Source organism: Apodemus sylvaticus, chromosome 5, assembly GCF_947179515.1.
Source record: "Apodemus sylvaticus chromosome 5, mApoSyl1.1, whole genome shotgun sequence".
Classification (NCBI taxonomy): Eukaryota; Metazoa; Chordata; class Mammalia; order Rodentia; family Muridae; genus Apodemus; species Apodemus sylvaticus.
Window position 1 is genome coordinate 50,743,976 of NC_067476.1, and position 15,108 is coordinate 50,759,083.

A 15,108-nucleotide genomic window follows, 5' to 3' on the forward strand; every position below is an offset into this window, starting at 1 on the left:
TTTCTATACATCAAAACGTACATATTTTCGCCATCAGATAAACCGCATGTCCCCAGAGGGCCTTAAGATAGTGATTATATCTCTTATATTCTGGCCACTAGGTGAAATTCGAATGCAGGTTTGATTCCAACAAACGTGTCCCCCTTCAAATCTCGTTGCCTAGCAACAAGTTCTCCGTGTCCAAGGAGAGAGGTTACCCATTTTCCCCCTTGAAGATAAGCTTGAGAGACCATTGAAATTTTCTAACAGGGTGTCCTCCCACCCTCTTTTGTGACCGAAGCAGTGAAGCATAAGACCTCCAACTGGCTGAGGTGCTTCAGTAGCAGCCCGGGCGCAATAGGAAACCCAGACTTGGCCCGGGCTGGGTGGGAAAGGCGAGTCTGGTTCTAAACACCTGAACCGGATCCCTGGGAGAACTGATGTCGAGATCCCCAGGAAACCCATAATCTTCTCGGGCGATCTCAGGTGCAGGGGATTTTTGTTCATTCATATCCAGAGGCACCCAGCCCTCCCAACTCAAGGCATCTTTTCTTCCACAAGTTGTAACCCCCAATGAGGCCACCTCGCCCCTTTCCCTCCGCCACCTAGAGTCAGGATCAGGTATGGACACCGACCTTCCAGTCTCCCTGTCTCCGGCCTTTCTCAAAGTAAGCAGGGTACGTGGTCAAGCCTGCCCCAGGGTGTGCGGCCCCAACCTGCCCCGCAGCGTGACCCCCAGTTCCTCGGGACGCTGGGCCACCCGCGCCGCCCGCTCCGCCCTTCGCGTGGTTCCAGCCGCTGGAACCGCTCCCGCCCCGCCCCCGCCCCGCGCTCTACGCCCCGCCCCGGGCCCGCCGCGCTCCGCCCCGCTCGCCCCGCCGCTGCGCCGGGCGGTCCAGTCGCTGAGCAGCTCCCGTGGTTCCCGGGGCACCTGCGGCAGCCCGTCCTGTCTCCATGGCGACGCGGCGTCCCAGGCTCGCGGCTCGGAACCCACCGCAAGTGCGGAGCGGAGCTGGCCTTCCTGGTCTGCGCTTCGTGGAAACTCCTTAGCAGGGCGGCCAGAGGGTAAGCAGCGCCGTGCTGACTGTGAGTATTTTCCTCGCACCCCCGGGAGTGGCGGGTCCCACCCCGCACCTCCGACAGCACCTAATCCTGAACATTTATCTACCACTCCAGGTTGGGCCTCTGGAACCCCACGGCTGTCGAAGCACCGCCCGAGAAGGTAGGATGCTCGACTGCGAGGAGGGAAAGTCTGCCTGTGTAGGGGGGGTATCTCACCCTACCGCCAAAGTGAAAACCGTCACGTCCATCTTAGGGCTTCCAGCTCCGCCCGTTGTTCTTTAACTTTTGCAAACAACTTATTGGCTTACCGGGATGTGCATCCCCAGGCTTGCTCTCTGCCTATACTTGTTCGGCACTGTGAACTTTGGCCCTCCTGGATCTCCCAGGAGAAAGGTTCGCATTACGAACTGCCCTTAAATCCAATCTGGATGACTTGGAATATCCAAAAATAAAGATTATGACTTTTGACTCCTTGAACTCCTGCACCACACCCCAATAGCATTTAAATGATAAGTAGCACGGTGGCATCAGCACCTTTTGGCAAGGTGACATACTTGCCAAAGCAGTTTGTTCTTATCCGAAGAACGTTGCTTTTTAAAAGGAGATCTGGGGAAAAAAAAAATTAAATTCTTTGTTTCATTCTCCTAAAAACCAAAGCCACTGGCTCCCAAATCCAAATATTTGAATGTTACTAGGATTTGGGGGTTTGTTTTGATCTCCAGAAAACAAACTACCTCAGCAGAAATGATCTCTGTTGAGTTTCCAGAGCTAAATCCCAACTCTGGGGATCACTGCACCCTCTCCACATTCCAGTCTCTCACCCCTGCCCTGCAGTCAAGCTGTGTACCTTAGCTGTGCTCTCTGCTTCGGTGTCCAAGCAGTCCCAAGTTCAATTAGAACCAAGGTGTTTACTTCTATTCCTAGTTAAGTTCTGTTGTTATATATGCTCATCTGTACAGGAATCACAGGGTAATTGACTCACAATTACAAGAGCTATTGAAATTTGAACGCAGGCTGCCTCAAGCAAGCTTCTGTCCTGTCAAGGAGGAAAGACACGGTTTATATTTAAGTACTGGGAAAGACCCAGTACTTCTGGGTATAAGTGATGTGCTGTAGAAATTCTTAATTTTAATCTGGGGCTTTTATCCTGCCTTTAACCATTTTCTTTTTAGACAAAGCACATACCCAGCCTTTATAATAAACCTTAATTAGCACTAGAGCTGGGCAGATATCTATTCTCTATGATCAAAATTTATTCTTATCAATAACCCCGTTATATTTTCTGTGTTTTTATTCGGGCTGCTCTTAATTCTAATTGGCCAGCCCTCAGGACCATGTTTATTTTGACCCTTAGGCCCATGGTATCTCCCTCCTCCTCCCTCCTCTCTCTCCTCATGGTCTCCCCAACCCCCAGGCTGGGAACACCAAGTACCACCTATGTCTCTTCTGCCCAGCTATAGGCTGTAGACATCTGTATTCACCAATCAGAAATAACTTGGAAGCAAGGTCAAATAGTGTCACGGGTTTATTTACAGAGTTTCTTGTCTCTGGGGCAACCAGGTCTTGGAGACCCACACTTAGCATTACAATACATAACAACAGACCACACCTCAATTTTTTGCCTAAGGAAAAAGGCTTTTTTTAAAAATATGAATTGAATATAATTAAATAATTATGAAAATTATAAGGTCTGATATATGTTTATAACATCCACTCCATTATATTTGGCAATTTAGATGAAGTAATTTTTACCATTTATCTTATTTTGGTGAGTTAGAATTTTATATATTAATTATTATTTTAACCTGTATTATCATTTTAAAAATTAATTTAGACCTAGAACATTTTTTCTTAATTTTAAACAACTTAAGTTTAGTTGTGAGGTTATAGTTATTTAGTCTTTAATCCCATCAGAGATTTGAGAAGGAATAAATATTATTTGAGTATGCAGGAAGTGCGGAGATACGGTTTTTTAAAAATTATAGGTATCGCTTCTCGACCTTTTGGCTAAGATAAAGTGTAAAAATTATAGGAATGACAGAGATATCTTATTGCTTAGACAGTCTCCAATATTTTTCTATAATGTTGGAGCATCTGTCTTTAGCCTTTTGGCCCAGAACATTTGACCATTTGACAGACTTTAAGTGAAGCAAGAATTATGAAGGACTAGCTTACCCTTTCTTGGCAGAGTTTAGTAATTGATTAGTGACTTTTTATGTAGCTTATTGATGTTTATCTTTTTTGAAGTGAAGTGGGGTTACTGTTAGCAAATTTGTCTCATAGTCAAAAGACTTTTTAATAATGAAATAATTTCAAATGTCATATTTTGTGGATCTTTGACATTTTTGAAGACCATTTATCTATTTATAGCCTATTTGAACAAGTAAAGACAGTTTGTTTTTAGCTATTTATTATGTATATCCCAGGATGTATATTTTTGTGATAATTTAGGGTAGTATCTAATATCATTATGAGGTTGATTGAGTGACTGTTAATTTGTATTATTTAATTATTTTAAACAATTCATAATAGTAGTTATTAAAAGGATTGGGATTAAGCCTTGTATTATAAGCATAATGTCTATCTAAGAGTAACAAAATTAATCTTAAATTTTGTATTAATATACAAAGATTTTTATCAACAAAAATCTTAAACCTGTATTAATATATAAAATTTGGTATTAATGTAACAAAATATAACCTTAATTTTATATTAAAATATAAAGATTTTATTAATATAATATAATGACTATAAAATGGTTTTGCATGGTTTTTGGTGACAGGTTTTTTTTTTCCTAGAATTCACTCTGTAGATCAGGCAGGCCTTGAACTCAGAGATCTGCCTGTCTCTGTCTCCCCAAGTGTTGAGATTAAAGGCATGCGCCTCCACTGTTTGACCTCAGACTCATAAGAAACCTATCTGTCCTTGCCTCTGTCTTCCAAGTATTGAGATCAAAGGCCTGGATTTATTTATTTATCTATGTATACTTGAAAACATTTTAATTTTTATTTTACTCCCTTGGGAGATTAATACCTCCGTGGATAAATATACTTATACCTGCTTTCTCTTTATATAAATTAATTTAATATCCTTCTTTTGCTTAACTTTATTTACGTTCCCTTGTTTACTGTATAAGCATATTTTCAAGCCACCATATATGTGTTTTATGCTAGGACAAGAAGTCCCGGTATTCCCCTGGAGGCCACGTTGAAGGAAGCCAGTTGCTTAAGGTAGAGTATCATTTTAATTAATTAATTAATTAATTAATTAACTTATTTATTTAGTTTTTCTTTTTCTTTTTCTCTTTTTTTTTTTTTTTTGAGTGTGGGAAGCATGCAGCCTTGCTTTTTGTTTTCTGGGCAGCAGGGTTTTGTTTGCTAGCACCACTGCATAGCAAGGTCTTTTAGCAGCTGTGCAATTAAGTTGCATCTCCAAGGCAGCGTAGAGCAGCATTTGGGAAGACCCCAGGCTGGAATTTGAGCCTGTCACTTGATGTGTTGGTTTGGTTTGAGGGTGCACTGTGTCTGTCTGGGGCATAAATCCCAGAAAAATGTATATCAAATCTGCATGTATTTTAGCCCTAGTTCCGAACCCCACATGGTTTGGGGAAAAACAACTTTATTAAGAAACCAAGTCCCCTTAGTCTTAAAGGGACAACATGTGTTTTTTTATTTGGGAATCTGAAATTAAATTTTTTTCAAAGTGAGTTTTTGCCTCATGTTGGACACCAATATGTTGTACAAAATTATAATTTTAACCTGTGGTTTTTATCCTGCATTTACCCGTTTAGTTTTCAGACAAAACACATACATGGCTTTTATATTTATAATAAGCCTTAATCAGCACTAGAGCTGGGCAGATATCTCCCTCTACATTATTAAAATTTATTTTTTATCAATTACCCCAAGTTATTATTTACTGTGTTTTTACCTGAGCTGCCCTTAACTCCAGTTGGCCAGCCCCCAGGGCCATGTGTTTTGACTCTTGACCCATATTGTCTTCCTCTTCCTTCCTCCCTTCTGCTCCCTCTCTTCATGGTCTTCCCCAACCCCCAGGCTGGGAACATCAAGTACCACCTATGTCTCTTCTGCCCAGCTATAGTCTGTAGGCATCTGCATTCACCAATCAGAAATAACTTTGGGACAAGGCCAACCGGTGTCACTTGGATCTACATGCAGACTTTCTTATCTCTGGGGCAACCAGGTCTTGGGCCTGCACTTAGCATTAGAGTACATAGCAGCAGACTAATAAGTAGTCATTTTTATGTGCATTTGAGGCTGTACAGTAAAATGTGCCTGGGTTGTGCTATGCTCCACCACCCTTCACCACAGTTCCAGGGCAGAACATACACCCATCTGCCAATTCATCCTGTTCTCTGCCAGTCAGAGCATAAGGTTGCTTATAAAAACAAATAGAATAAAGAATAGAAAAAAGAATAAAGAGTAACATAGTTCCATAAATACAATGAAGAAAAATATCACGTCTTTCATTATTAGAAGAGAAACCTAAATAAGACTATTTGGAAATCTGAATCTTCAATGTTAGCAACTCATTTGATAAAAGCCTGTTTGGATTTTGCAGCCCACATAGTGACCCCATTGGCTGCTGGTTAGTGGCATATGCCTAGGGGTGTGTGTATGTGAGATAATCTTACATCAGTTTTGGGCACTAAGTCTTCTAAATCTAGTCTTCTAAATGGGATGTTTACTGTCAGTTTGAGTTAACCACAGTTCACAGACTCAAGTCCTCCCCATGGCTAGTGGCTGCCATGTTGAACAGCTGAACTCTAGTTCATATGTTGTGTTCTCTTGTTTCTTTCCAGTTCTACTCTTTCAACAATGCTTACTGAGCATCAGATCATGTAGTATGGGGTACACTAGGCCCTAGAAATAGGCAAATACACGAAGTCCCTTCTCTCACAGAACTCCATTCAGCAAGAAGACAAAGAATAAGTGAATGAAACTATGATGAGCTCATAGAGAAGACCTCTAGACCTCCATTTTTTTATTTTGTCTTTCTTTCTTCTCTTCCTCTTCCTCCCCTTCCTCCCCATCTCCCTCCCCTCCTCCCCCTCCCCATCTCTCTCCTCCTCCTCCTTCTTTAGTGTTAGTATTTAGCACAGGGTGGCCTGGCACTCATGGCCAAGATAGTCCTGCTTCAGCTTACTATGATTGTTGGCATAAACCACCATACCTAACCATGCAAAGGAGCTGATTTCTTTGTTTGGTGGTGCTGGGATCCAGTCTAGTCCGTACCCAATGACATGATGCTTTTAAACTGATATAGGATACACATTATAACTAAGAAACAATTTCTATCTCACTCTGTCTCTCTTCCTCTCTCATAATGAAGACTGAACACAGGATCTTGCATATGCTAAGCAAATGACCTACTACTGACCATTTTTGTTTCAGACAGATGCAAAGTTGTCTAGGCTAGCCTTAAACGTGGCTATGCAGCCCAGACTGACCTGGAATTTGCAGTCCTCCTGCCTCATCTCTCCTGAAGTTTTAGGTATTTTGATACTACACTAGGCTAAGAACTAATTTCTTTTCTCAAGATCCTTCCTCTGTGGTTGTGGTCATTCCTGAATTCTCTAGCCAAGTCTCCATAGTGGGGATGTGCATATTGGTATATCTTCCCATCTACTTCTTGGATGTATGAACCATGATTCTATCCTTGGGCTTCTCTTGTTCTACATGGATGATGCAGTCCAATTCAATTCTGTTTACAGATCTAGGCAGAGAATCACCAAATGGTCGTCTTGCCTCTGTCCTCTCTCAGATTTACCATCTACCAAATTTCTGAGATCGATTTAATCTTCTGGTCTTTTTCAAAGCCTTGAATTTGGTTTGCATTGTGCAATAGTTACAGCCCTGACTCCTTAGCATGCGGTAATTAATGGCACTAACATTTCATTCCCACATACATTTCTAACTCCCTCTGCAGACATTCTCTAGTGCTGAACTGAACAATTGCTATTGCCACCTGACTGTGGCCCCAATTTGATAAATGTCACCTTCACAGTGAAGCTCAACCCAGAGGCATTCTATGGGGGAAGATGCAACCTTATGTCACAAGCTTGTGGTTGGGATTCTTTCCAGGTATTCAAAGTTGGCAGGTAGATTTAGCACTTCTCACTTGACATGCCCAGAGGCTATGCTAATTGTTATCAAAGCTCTTATCACAGGATACCAGGAATGAGAGAGAGAGAAGAAGAACCATAGTAGTCAAGGTTTCTTTTGGTTTCAATTAACTCAGACCTGTCTCAGGTAAAAAATAAGAAATTAACTGTCCAGTCCATGGTAGGGACAGAGATTGGGTGGATCAGGGACTCAGATAGCATTAGAAATGTGTGTGTCTCTTATATTTGTATTTATTCTCTCCTTTTTTCTCTCTCTCCCTTCTGCTCCCTTTTGTTCTCTCTCCTTCCCCCTCCACCAACCTCTCTTCTCTCCTTATTTCTCATCCTGGAGTTCTAGACTCACATGATCCTAAATTTATGACAGTCCTACTTGGAAAGCCTCTGGGAAAGATTGTGAGAAGCTAAGCTTGGGTCACAGACACATGACTAGGCCTGTCACTGTTAGCTTATGAATTCACAGTGGGTGTCCCAGTTAGAGTCAGTATTGCTGTGATGAAACACCCTTGACTGTGATGGCACTATTAGAAGGTGTGGCCCTGTTAGAGTAGGTGTGGCCCTGTTGAAGTAGGTGTGGTGTGGTATGGGCTTTAAAACACTCATCCTTGCTGCCTAGAAGCCAGTATTCTGCTTGTAGTCTTCAGATGAAGATGTAGAACTCTTAGTTACTCCTGTACCATGCCTGCCTGGATGCTGCCATGTTCCTGCCTTAATGATAATGGACCAAACCTCTGAACCAGTAAGCCTGCCCCAATTAAATGTTGTCCTTATAAGAGTTATCTTGGTCATGGTATCTGTTCACAGCTGTCAACCCTAACTAAGACAATGACCAAAGCAATTTGGGGAGGAAAAGGGTTTATTACACTTACATATCACAATCCATCCCCAAGGTTAGTCAGGGCTGGAACTCAAATAGGGCAGGAACCTGGAGTCAGGAGCTGATGCAGAGCCCATGGAAGGGTGCTGCTTGCTTACTGGCTTGCAACTCATGGCTTGCTCAGCTTGCTTTCTTATACTACCAAGGACTACCAGCCCAAGGCTGGCACCACCACAATGGGCTGGCCCTCCCCATCAATCGCTAATTAAGAAAATACCCAACATGCTTCGCTACAGCCAGATCTTATGAAGGCATTTTGTCACTTGAGGTTCCCTCCTCTTAGATGATTCTAGCTCATGTCCAGTTGACATAAAACTAGCACAGTAGGTCTGCTTGGGAATGGTACCATGACCTTTGTAGTTGGGCAGCTAGATCTGCCCAAAAATCTGGGGACAGACTATATATAGTACATTGTTTATAGATTCTTATAGAAAATACAGTTACGGAAGAAATGCAGGAAACAAAGAGAATGGGTGCCCTGTCTGGATTGTGGCACCAGAGCGTGGTTTTAGCACAGCTCACTAATGCTTTTCCTCCTCCCTGGTCTTTCCACTTGTGCCTCCACTGCTCTTCTTGCATAGCACCTCTTGCCATGTGCTCAACTGATTGCTTGATCTGGTATCACTATTATCTCAATTTGTACAGTATAGAAAAATCACACAGAAGCATTGGGTATAGCGCTCTGAAACCTGGATAGGAGGGGAGAACCTGTTTCTTCCTTGAGATACTGAGCTTCTCAAAAGCAGGAAATCCTCATCCTTGTGTCTCTGCAGCTTATCATAGATTTGTGTGAGGCATGGTCAGTGTTCACTGAAGGTTTTCAGGTGTTGAGGATGAAACTGAGCACCTCGTACATACTCACTACTGGGTACACTTTCCTCCTGAACTACAGACACATCCCAAATTTTTGTTTTAAATAGATGTTGAATGTTACATATGAATTGGAGACAGTCATAATTATTCCCACTGCCAAAGGGATTGTTGACAGACATGAATAGGGTCAACCCTTATTCCAAAATCCAGTGGGTACTGGGTAGGGCTTCCATGTTCAGCATTACATCATTCTCCGGGGGCCAGTGATCTTTGTTAGCAAGTATTAGTACTCAAGGGCTGAGGTGGCTTTGTAAGTTAATTAAAAATATTCAAACCTAGTCTTCATCTTTTTGTTGTTGTTTTGTTTTGTTTTTTTGAGACAGGGTTTCTCTTTATAGACCTGGCTGCCCTGGAACTCACTCTGTAGACCAGGCTGGCCTCAATCTTAGAGATCCGCCTGCCTCTGACTCCTGAATGCTGGGATTAAAGGCGTGCGCCACCACCGCCCAGCTAGTCTGCTTGTCTCAATCACAGCTTGTATTTTTGCTTCCCCAAACAAGGATATTTTTGTTTGCTTGTGTTTTAAGATTTATTTATTATGTATACAGCATTTTGCCTACATGTATGCCTACAGGCCAGAAGAGGACACCAAGGGTTATGAGCCACCATGTGGTTGCTGGGAATTGAACTCAGGACCTCTGGCAGAACAGTCAGTGCTCTTAACCTCTCTTAAGCCATCTCTCCAGCCCCATGTGTGTGTTTGTATGTTTGTTGTTTGCTTTGGGTATGTGTGTGAATGTTTTTTGGGTTTTTTGTTTGTTTTATAACAGTGTCCTTCCTGTGTGCCAGACTCTGTGCTAAACCCTTCATATAGTTTATTTCACTTAATATTTAGTTATCAAGAGAAGTCAACCTCATTGATAATCACCATTCTTCAGGTGGAAGATTTGAAGCTTAAAGAAACTAAGTCACTTCCAAACTCACCCAAGTAGTGCAAGAACCAGCTTTGAATTCAGTCTCTTACCAAAAGCCCAGGCTCCTGAGTACTGCTGACTCCTAAGGAATTCAGTGTTAGAATGGCAAATGGTAAAACCTGGACTGAGGACAGTCTGGGTCTGAGATCTGAGCTCTGGCTTGGAGTTGACCCTACTTGGACTGTACCATCAGATATACCATTCTCTTCCCATTTCAGTGGGGAAAGAAAAATCAGGACAGCCAAGGAGATGTTCATTTGACCTGTCTTCATTCTAACCTGAATATGTAGGAAGCACAACACCATAGCTTCTAAAACTTAAACAGATTGTAGACAGACAATTGACAGACAGCCTGGACAGTCCCCTGTTACTCAAAACATCAGAGCTTCTGTCTTCAGCCTTCTGGATCAGAACCATCTGACAGACCTAGAAGCAAAAACTGTGAAGGCCTACTTCACTCTCTTTGCCAGAGCCTAACTGCTAAGCAAACTGTTGACTACGCCTCATTGCGTGTTCTTTCCTGGACAGTATTTTTTGTCTGTAGATGAGTAGGGCAGTTTTTGTCCTTGTCATAACTGGAGCAACTCTATATGGAGGATTTGATGAACAGTTTCTTCTTTGAACCAAGAAGAGTGAACTGTAAGGAGCAGACATGTCTCTAGTCAAATGATCCTCAATAATGAATATTAAAGAATATAGAAAGGATTTCTGATGTTTTGAAAGACTATTTATATAAAATATAGTGGAATTGTTAAACCTTGACCATTCTTAGCTCTATTTGAATATTGTAGAAAGTACCTCAATATAATTAGATTAGAATCTAATATAACCATGAGATTACTATCTGGCCCTTAACTTGTATTACTTAATCATCCTAAGCAATTTGTAGTAGCAGTTATTAGAAGGACTATGTTTAATCCTTGTATTCTTAAATGAGATGTATAGGGACAATGCCTATCTAAAAGTAACAATATTAATTTCAATTTTTGTATCAATATAAGAAATTTATACCAACGAAAACTTTAAATCTGTATCAACCTACAAATTCTATATCAATATAACTTCAATTTTCATCAGTTTTAAAGATTTCTACCAATGTAAAATTTTGGCTATACAATGCTTTGTTTAAGAATAAGTTTAGTAATCTATCCCATCTATTTCTTCCTGTTCAAAATTATGAACATTTCTAAAATATTCCTTAAAATGACAGCCTAACATAATTTATAAAATAACCATAGCCAGATACCCAAACCCAAGGGATTAGGATGACAACTCTCCACAACTTCTTCCTGCTGAATAGGGAAGATAAATTCTTTAAAGGGGTGGCAGACACCAAACCCAGATACAGTTGCCGATTCCAAGAAGTACATGCTGGCAGGAGCCTGATATAGCTGTCTCCTGAGAGGCTCTGCCAGTCTGACCAATACAGATGCAGATGCTTGCAGCCAACCATCAGACTGAGCACAGGGACCCCAATGGAGGAGTTAGGGGAAGGATTGAAAGAGCTGGAGGGATTTGCAACCCCATAGGAAGAAGAATATCAACCAAGCAGAGAATACATCCTGCTGCGTGTGTAGCCGAGGATGGCCTGATGTGGCATCAGAGGAGGCGCTTGGTCCTGCGAGGCTTGATACCCCAGTGTAGGAGAATGCTAGGGTGGTGAGGCAGGATTGGGTGGGTGGGGAGCACCCTCATAGAGGCAAGGGTGAAGGAGCATAGGATGGGGGGGTTGTGGAGGAGAAACCAAGAAGAGGGATAACATTTGAAATGTAAATAAATAAAATAACCAATAAAGAAAATTAGGAAATTTTGTTAGAATTAAGAAAGCTAGCTTTAGCAGTTGTTACTTAGTCTTCGTATGTTTAGAAGGCTCAGGACTTGATTGACATTCCGACTGGATTCTTCTGAAAGGTTGGATGAAGCAAGACCATCAGGAATCAGCAACAATTCCTGAAGCTGTTCTGGAAGCAGTCTCTGGACAGTATCAGGAAGAGCAGGTCATTTCAGCATCCCGGAGAATGTGTCTTGCCAAAGCTTACATTCTGTAACATGTGAATCTTACAACCAAGGTTTTAATACTATTAAGATATTTGTATGGATTTTGTAAGGTGTGCAGATAAGTAAAGGATGAATTTTGTTCCTTCTTTGAGCAGGTGAAAGACAACTATCCTTTTATGAGTTAATCTGATCAAGAACCAATTGTAATAAACCTTTATTCATGTCATATGAAGAACATGAAGATTCTTAAAGATTCCATAACAACAAAATTTATCATCCAAATTTAGCTAAAGTTTTAGCTAGAGACATTTTTATGTCTAAGTCAGTTATTGGAGATGTTCTCATGGCAAGGAAATCAGCAGATCAAGTTACCTATCCTATTTGATTTTCTCAGATTTTTCTTTTCTATAGCCAAGATCTTCATGGGGTCTTCCCCAGTCACATCTGATCCATAGAAGGATCCAAAGCCTTCTCCTTTCCTGTCAACACAAATACAGGGCCTCTCTCCTAAAATAGCATGTTCTTGGTCCAGTAGCCAGAAATCAATAAAGGTATAGAATGAGTTAAATTAATAGCTTGACCTCTCTCCCAGAGGATTTTTAATATCATAAATAGCACCAAACTTGTAAATTTGGCAATTAAAACAGCTCAAAGCAATTAAAACAATAAATATTTTATCTGTTTAGTGCTCCTCTACTATCTCCTGTTTGCTTGTTTTATTTTTTCTTATACGATTCATTTTTAATAGATTGAAGTCTAAGTTTCTATTGTCTGAGCTGTGTTAGGCCTACTATCCCCTACTTTTTTCACCTACAATTGAAGATAAAATAAAGCCTCGATTATTTATCCATCTATGTATACTTTAAATCCTCCTTTCTATGGCGATTAATATCTCTGTGGGTACATGTCCCCCTCTCTTTATGTACTTGAATTTACAAAAGTTTTTTTTTATCTATCTAAGTTTTTTCCACCTATCCCTTGCTCTTTGACCTATAATTTAAGATCAGAAGCCTCAACTATTTATTCATCTATGTATTGAACTTTAATTAAATTTCCTTCTACTTACCATATAAGCCTATTCCAGGCTCTGTTTTTGTCATACAGGGCTGAACAATCCCATAATTCCTTGTAGACCATGTTCAAAAGAATCCAAGTATTTGCCCTGGCATAGACCTTTGCGATTTTTCTTTAAAGCATATTTTTCATTCAGTCTCTCTTATATCTGACACCTTTGTTTATCTGTCTGTGGAGGCAGGCGGCTTCTATTGTCTGCCCCTCTGCCTTCCTCTGAGCAGCCATTCTGTCTCTCTGCACAGCAGGGCCTCCCAGCACCTCTAAGCTCAAGCTCTTTGTATAGTTCCTAACCACAAAAGGAGCCGCCCTTGTGGTTTAGGGGGAATCTGTAGCCTGTTAGAAGCCAATTCTCCCCAACTCCTACTCTAACTTCATGGCGTGTGGTATTCCATCCTAGAATCTCTAAATCATGTTTAATAGTGAGTTCTTGCCTACCACGTTGGGACAGTCTGTAGCGGTGAATAGTTAATCTGCGTTAGGCTCCCAGTGGGGCACACATGTTTCCTCTGCACTGACCTTAGAGCTCTAGACTCAAGAGCACTGACTGTTCTTCCAAAGGTTCTGAGTTCAAATCCCAGCAACCACATGGTGGCTCACAACCATCAGTAAAGAGATCTGACTCCCTCTTCTGGAGTGTCTGAAGATAGCTACAGTGTACTTATAATAAGTAAATATTAATACATATATTAAAATATTAATACATGTAATAAATAAAATAAATAATAAATAAGTTAAAAAGAAAAAGACAGACACAACACATAAACACACACACACACACACACACACACACACACATACTCACACACACCAGCTAATTTTGATATGCCTTGACTAGCTCAATGGCTGGACACTTCCAAACCTCCCCGTGGCTAGCACACACTCCCCTCCAGTATACCTGGCTTAACACCTTTAAATCTTTATTTTGTCTTTGCTGCCCTGTTACCTTCTGGGCAGCCTCCCACAGGGCTGCTTTCCCTTTACACTACTGGATGATTTCTCTCTAGCAGCTCTGAAATCTGTTCTCTCTGCTTCTGAGTCTTGGGGATTCCCCCCTCTCTCTCCCTCAGTCCCTTGCCCATGCAATCAAGAGACATTTGAAAAGGGAGCAGTACTAACTAATGCCTCTTTCCTTTGTCGTTCACAGTCTTGTCCCTGAGTTTTGTATTCCTGAAATTCCCAGGTATGTAGTAATAACCATTTTAAAAGTCTGGTTTGAGACCCAGGCATGATGGTAATCCCAGCCCTTGGAAGGCAGGTGGATCTTTGTGAGTTCAAACCCAGTTTGCTCTGAGTCATAAGTTCTAGGTCAGACAGAGCTACAAAGTGAGACTCTCAGAAATAAACAAAAAATCTGCCTTGGGGTGTGGAGCCAAGTAGAGGGGCAAGTGAGTTGTTGATGTATGCTAGAATTAAGTGTGACTGTTTCTATAAATAAAAATGATACAACTAAATGACTTATCCAGATATATAAAGAGCTCCTTTATAAGGAAAATCAATCCTATAACTGGATAGCCTAGAAAGCAACAAAAAACTTGGAGAAAACATCAAACTTCTAAGTATTAGTAAATGCATGTGAAGATAAAAATTAAAATGTATCATTGGATAAAATAAAGGATCAATTTGTATATTTATATATTTAAACAATACTTTACTAAAATTCCATATCCTAAATGCAAAAGCCTTCTACCTTCCTCTGGCTCATATTTCCTCTCACAGTTCTCTATGATGGCACCAGCAAACTGGACAGTGGCAGAGATTTATTTATCATATTTAGCTTGTTGAAGCTGCAGAGAGACATGTGACTGTGAGCCCAAAAGAAGTCCTGATTTCTAGAGTCACTCAGTGGGAAGGGTGACCTGGGGCCTGCCGTTGACTGTAGTTCAGTCTAGACCTAGAATCCAAGATAATGAACTAAAGAGATAACAGAACTAGTGGATTGTTCAACACATTACCACTGCCCCAGCAGAATCGTTCCTGCAGTTCTGCTTAGATGGACCTCAAGGTGAGATAAGAAGAAGCTTATTCTCTGGAGTGTCAGTTCTGGACCTTCCTAATGCTGAAAACCTTTAATACAGTTCCTCATGTGGTGGTGACCCCAACCATAAAATTATTTTTGTTGCTACTTCACAACTGTAATTTTGTTATTGTTAAGAATCATAATCTAAGTATCTGTACTTTCTGGTGGTCAT

General features: G+C 41.1%; 1 protein-coding gene across 2 annotated transcripts in view; it reads left to right on the forward strand.

Annotated features, from left to right (window-relative positions):
• Nucleotides 1-602: 602 nt before the first annotated feature.
• Erich2 (glutamate rich 2) overlaps nt 603-15,108 on the forward strand; it is a 34,093-nt gene continuing 19,587 nt past the window's right edge. Inside the window, exons 1-4 of one of the 2 annotated variants that reach the window (XM_052181156.1) lie at nt 603-1,065; nt 1,156-1,201; nt 4,215-4,271; nt 14,064-14,099. In XM_052181156.1, the coding sequence (XP_052037116.1) occupies nt 603-1,065; nt 1,156-1,201; nt 4,215-4,271; nt 14,064-14,099 (602 nt within the window). The remainder of the gene's footprint in view (nt 1,066-1,155; nt 1,202-4,214; nt 4,272-14,063; nt 14,100-15,108) is intronic. The other variant, XM_052181157.1, reaches the window with a different exon arrangement.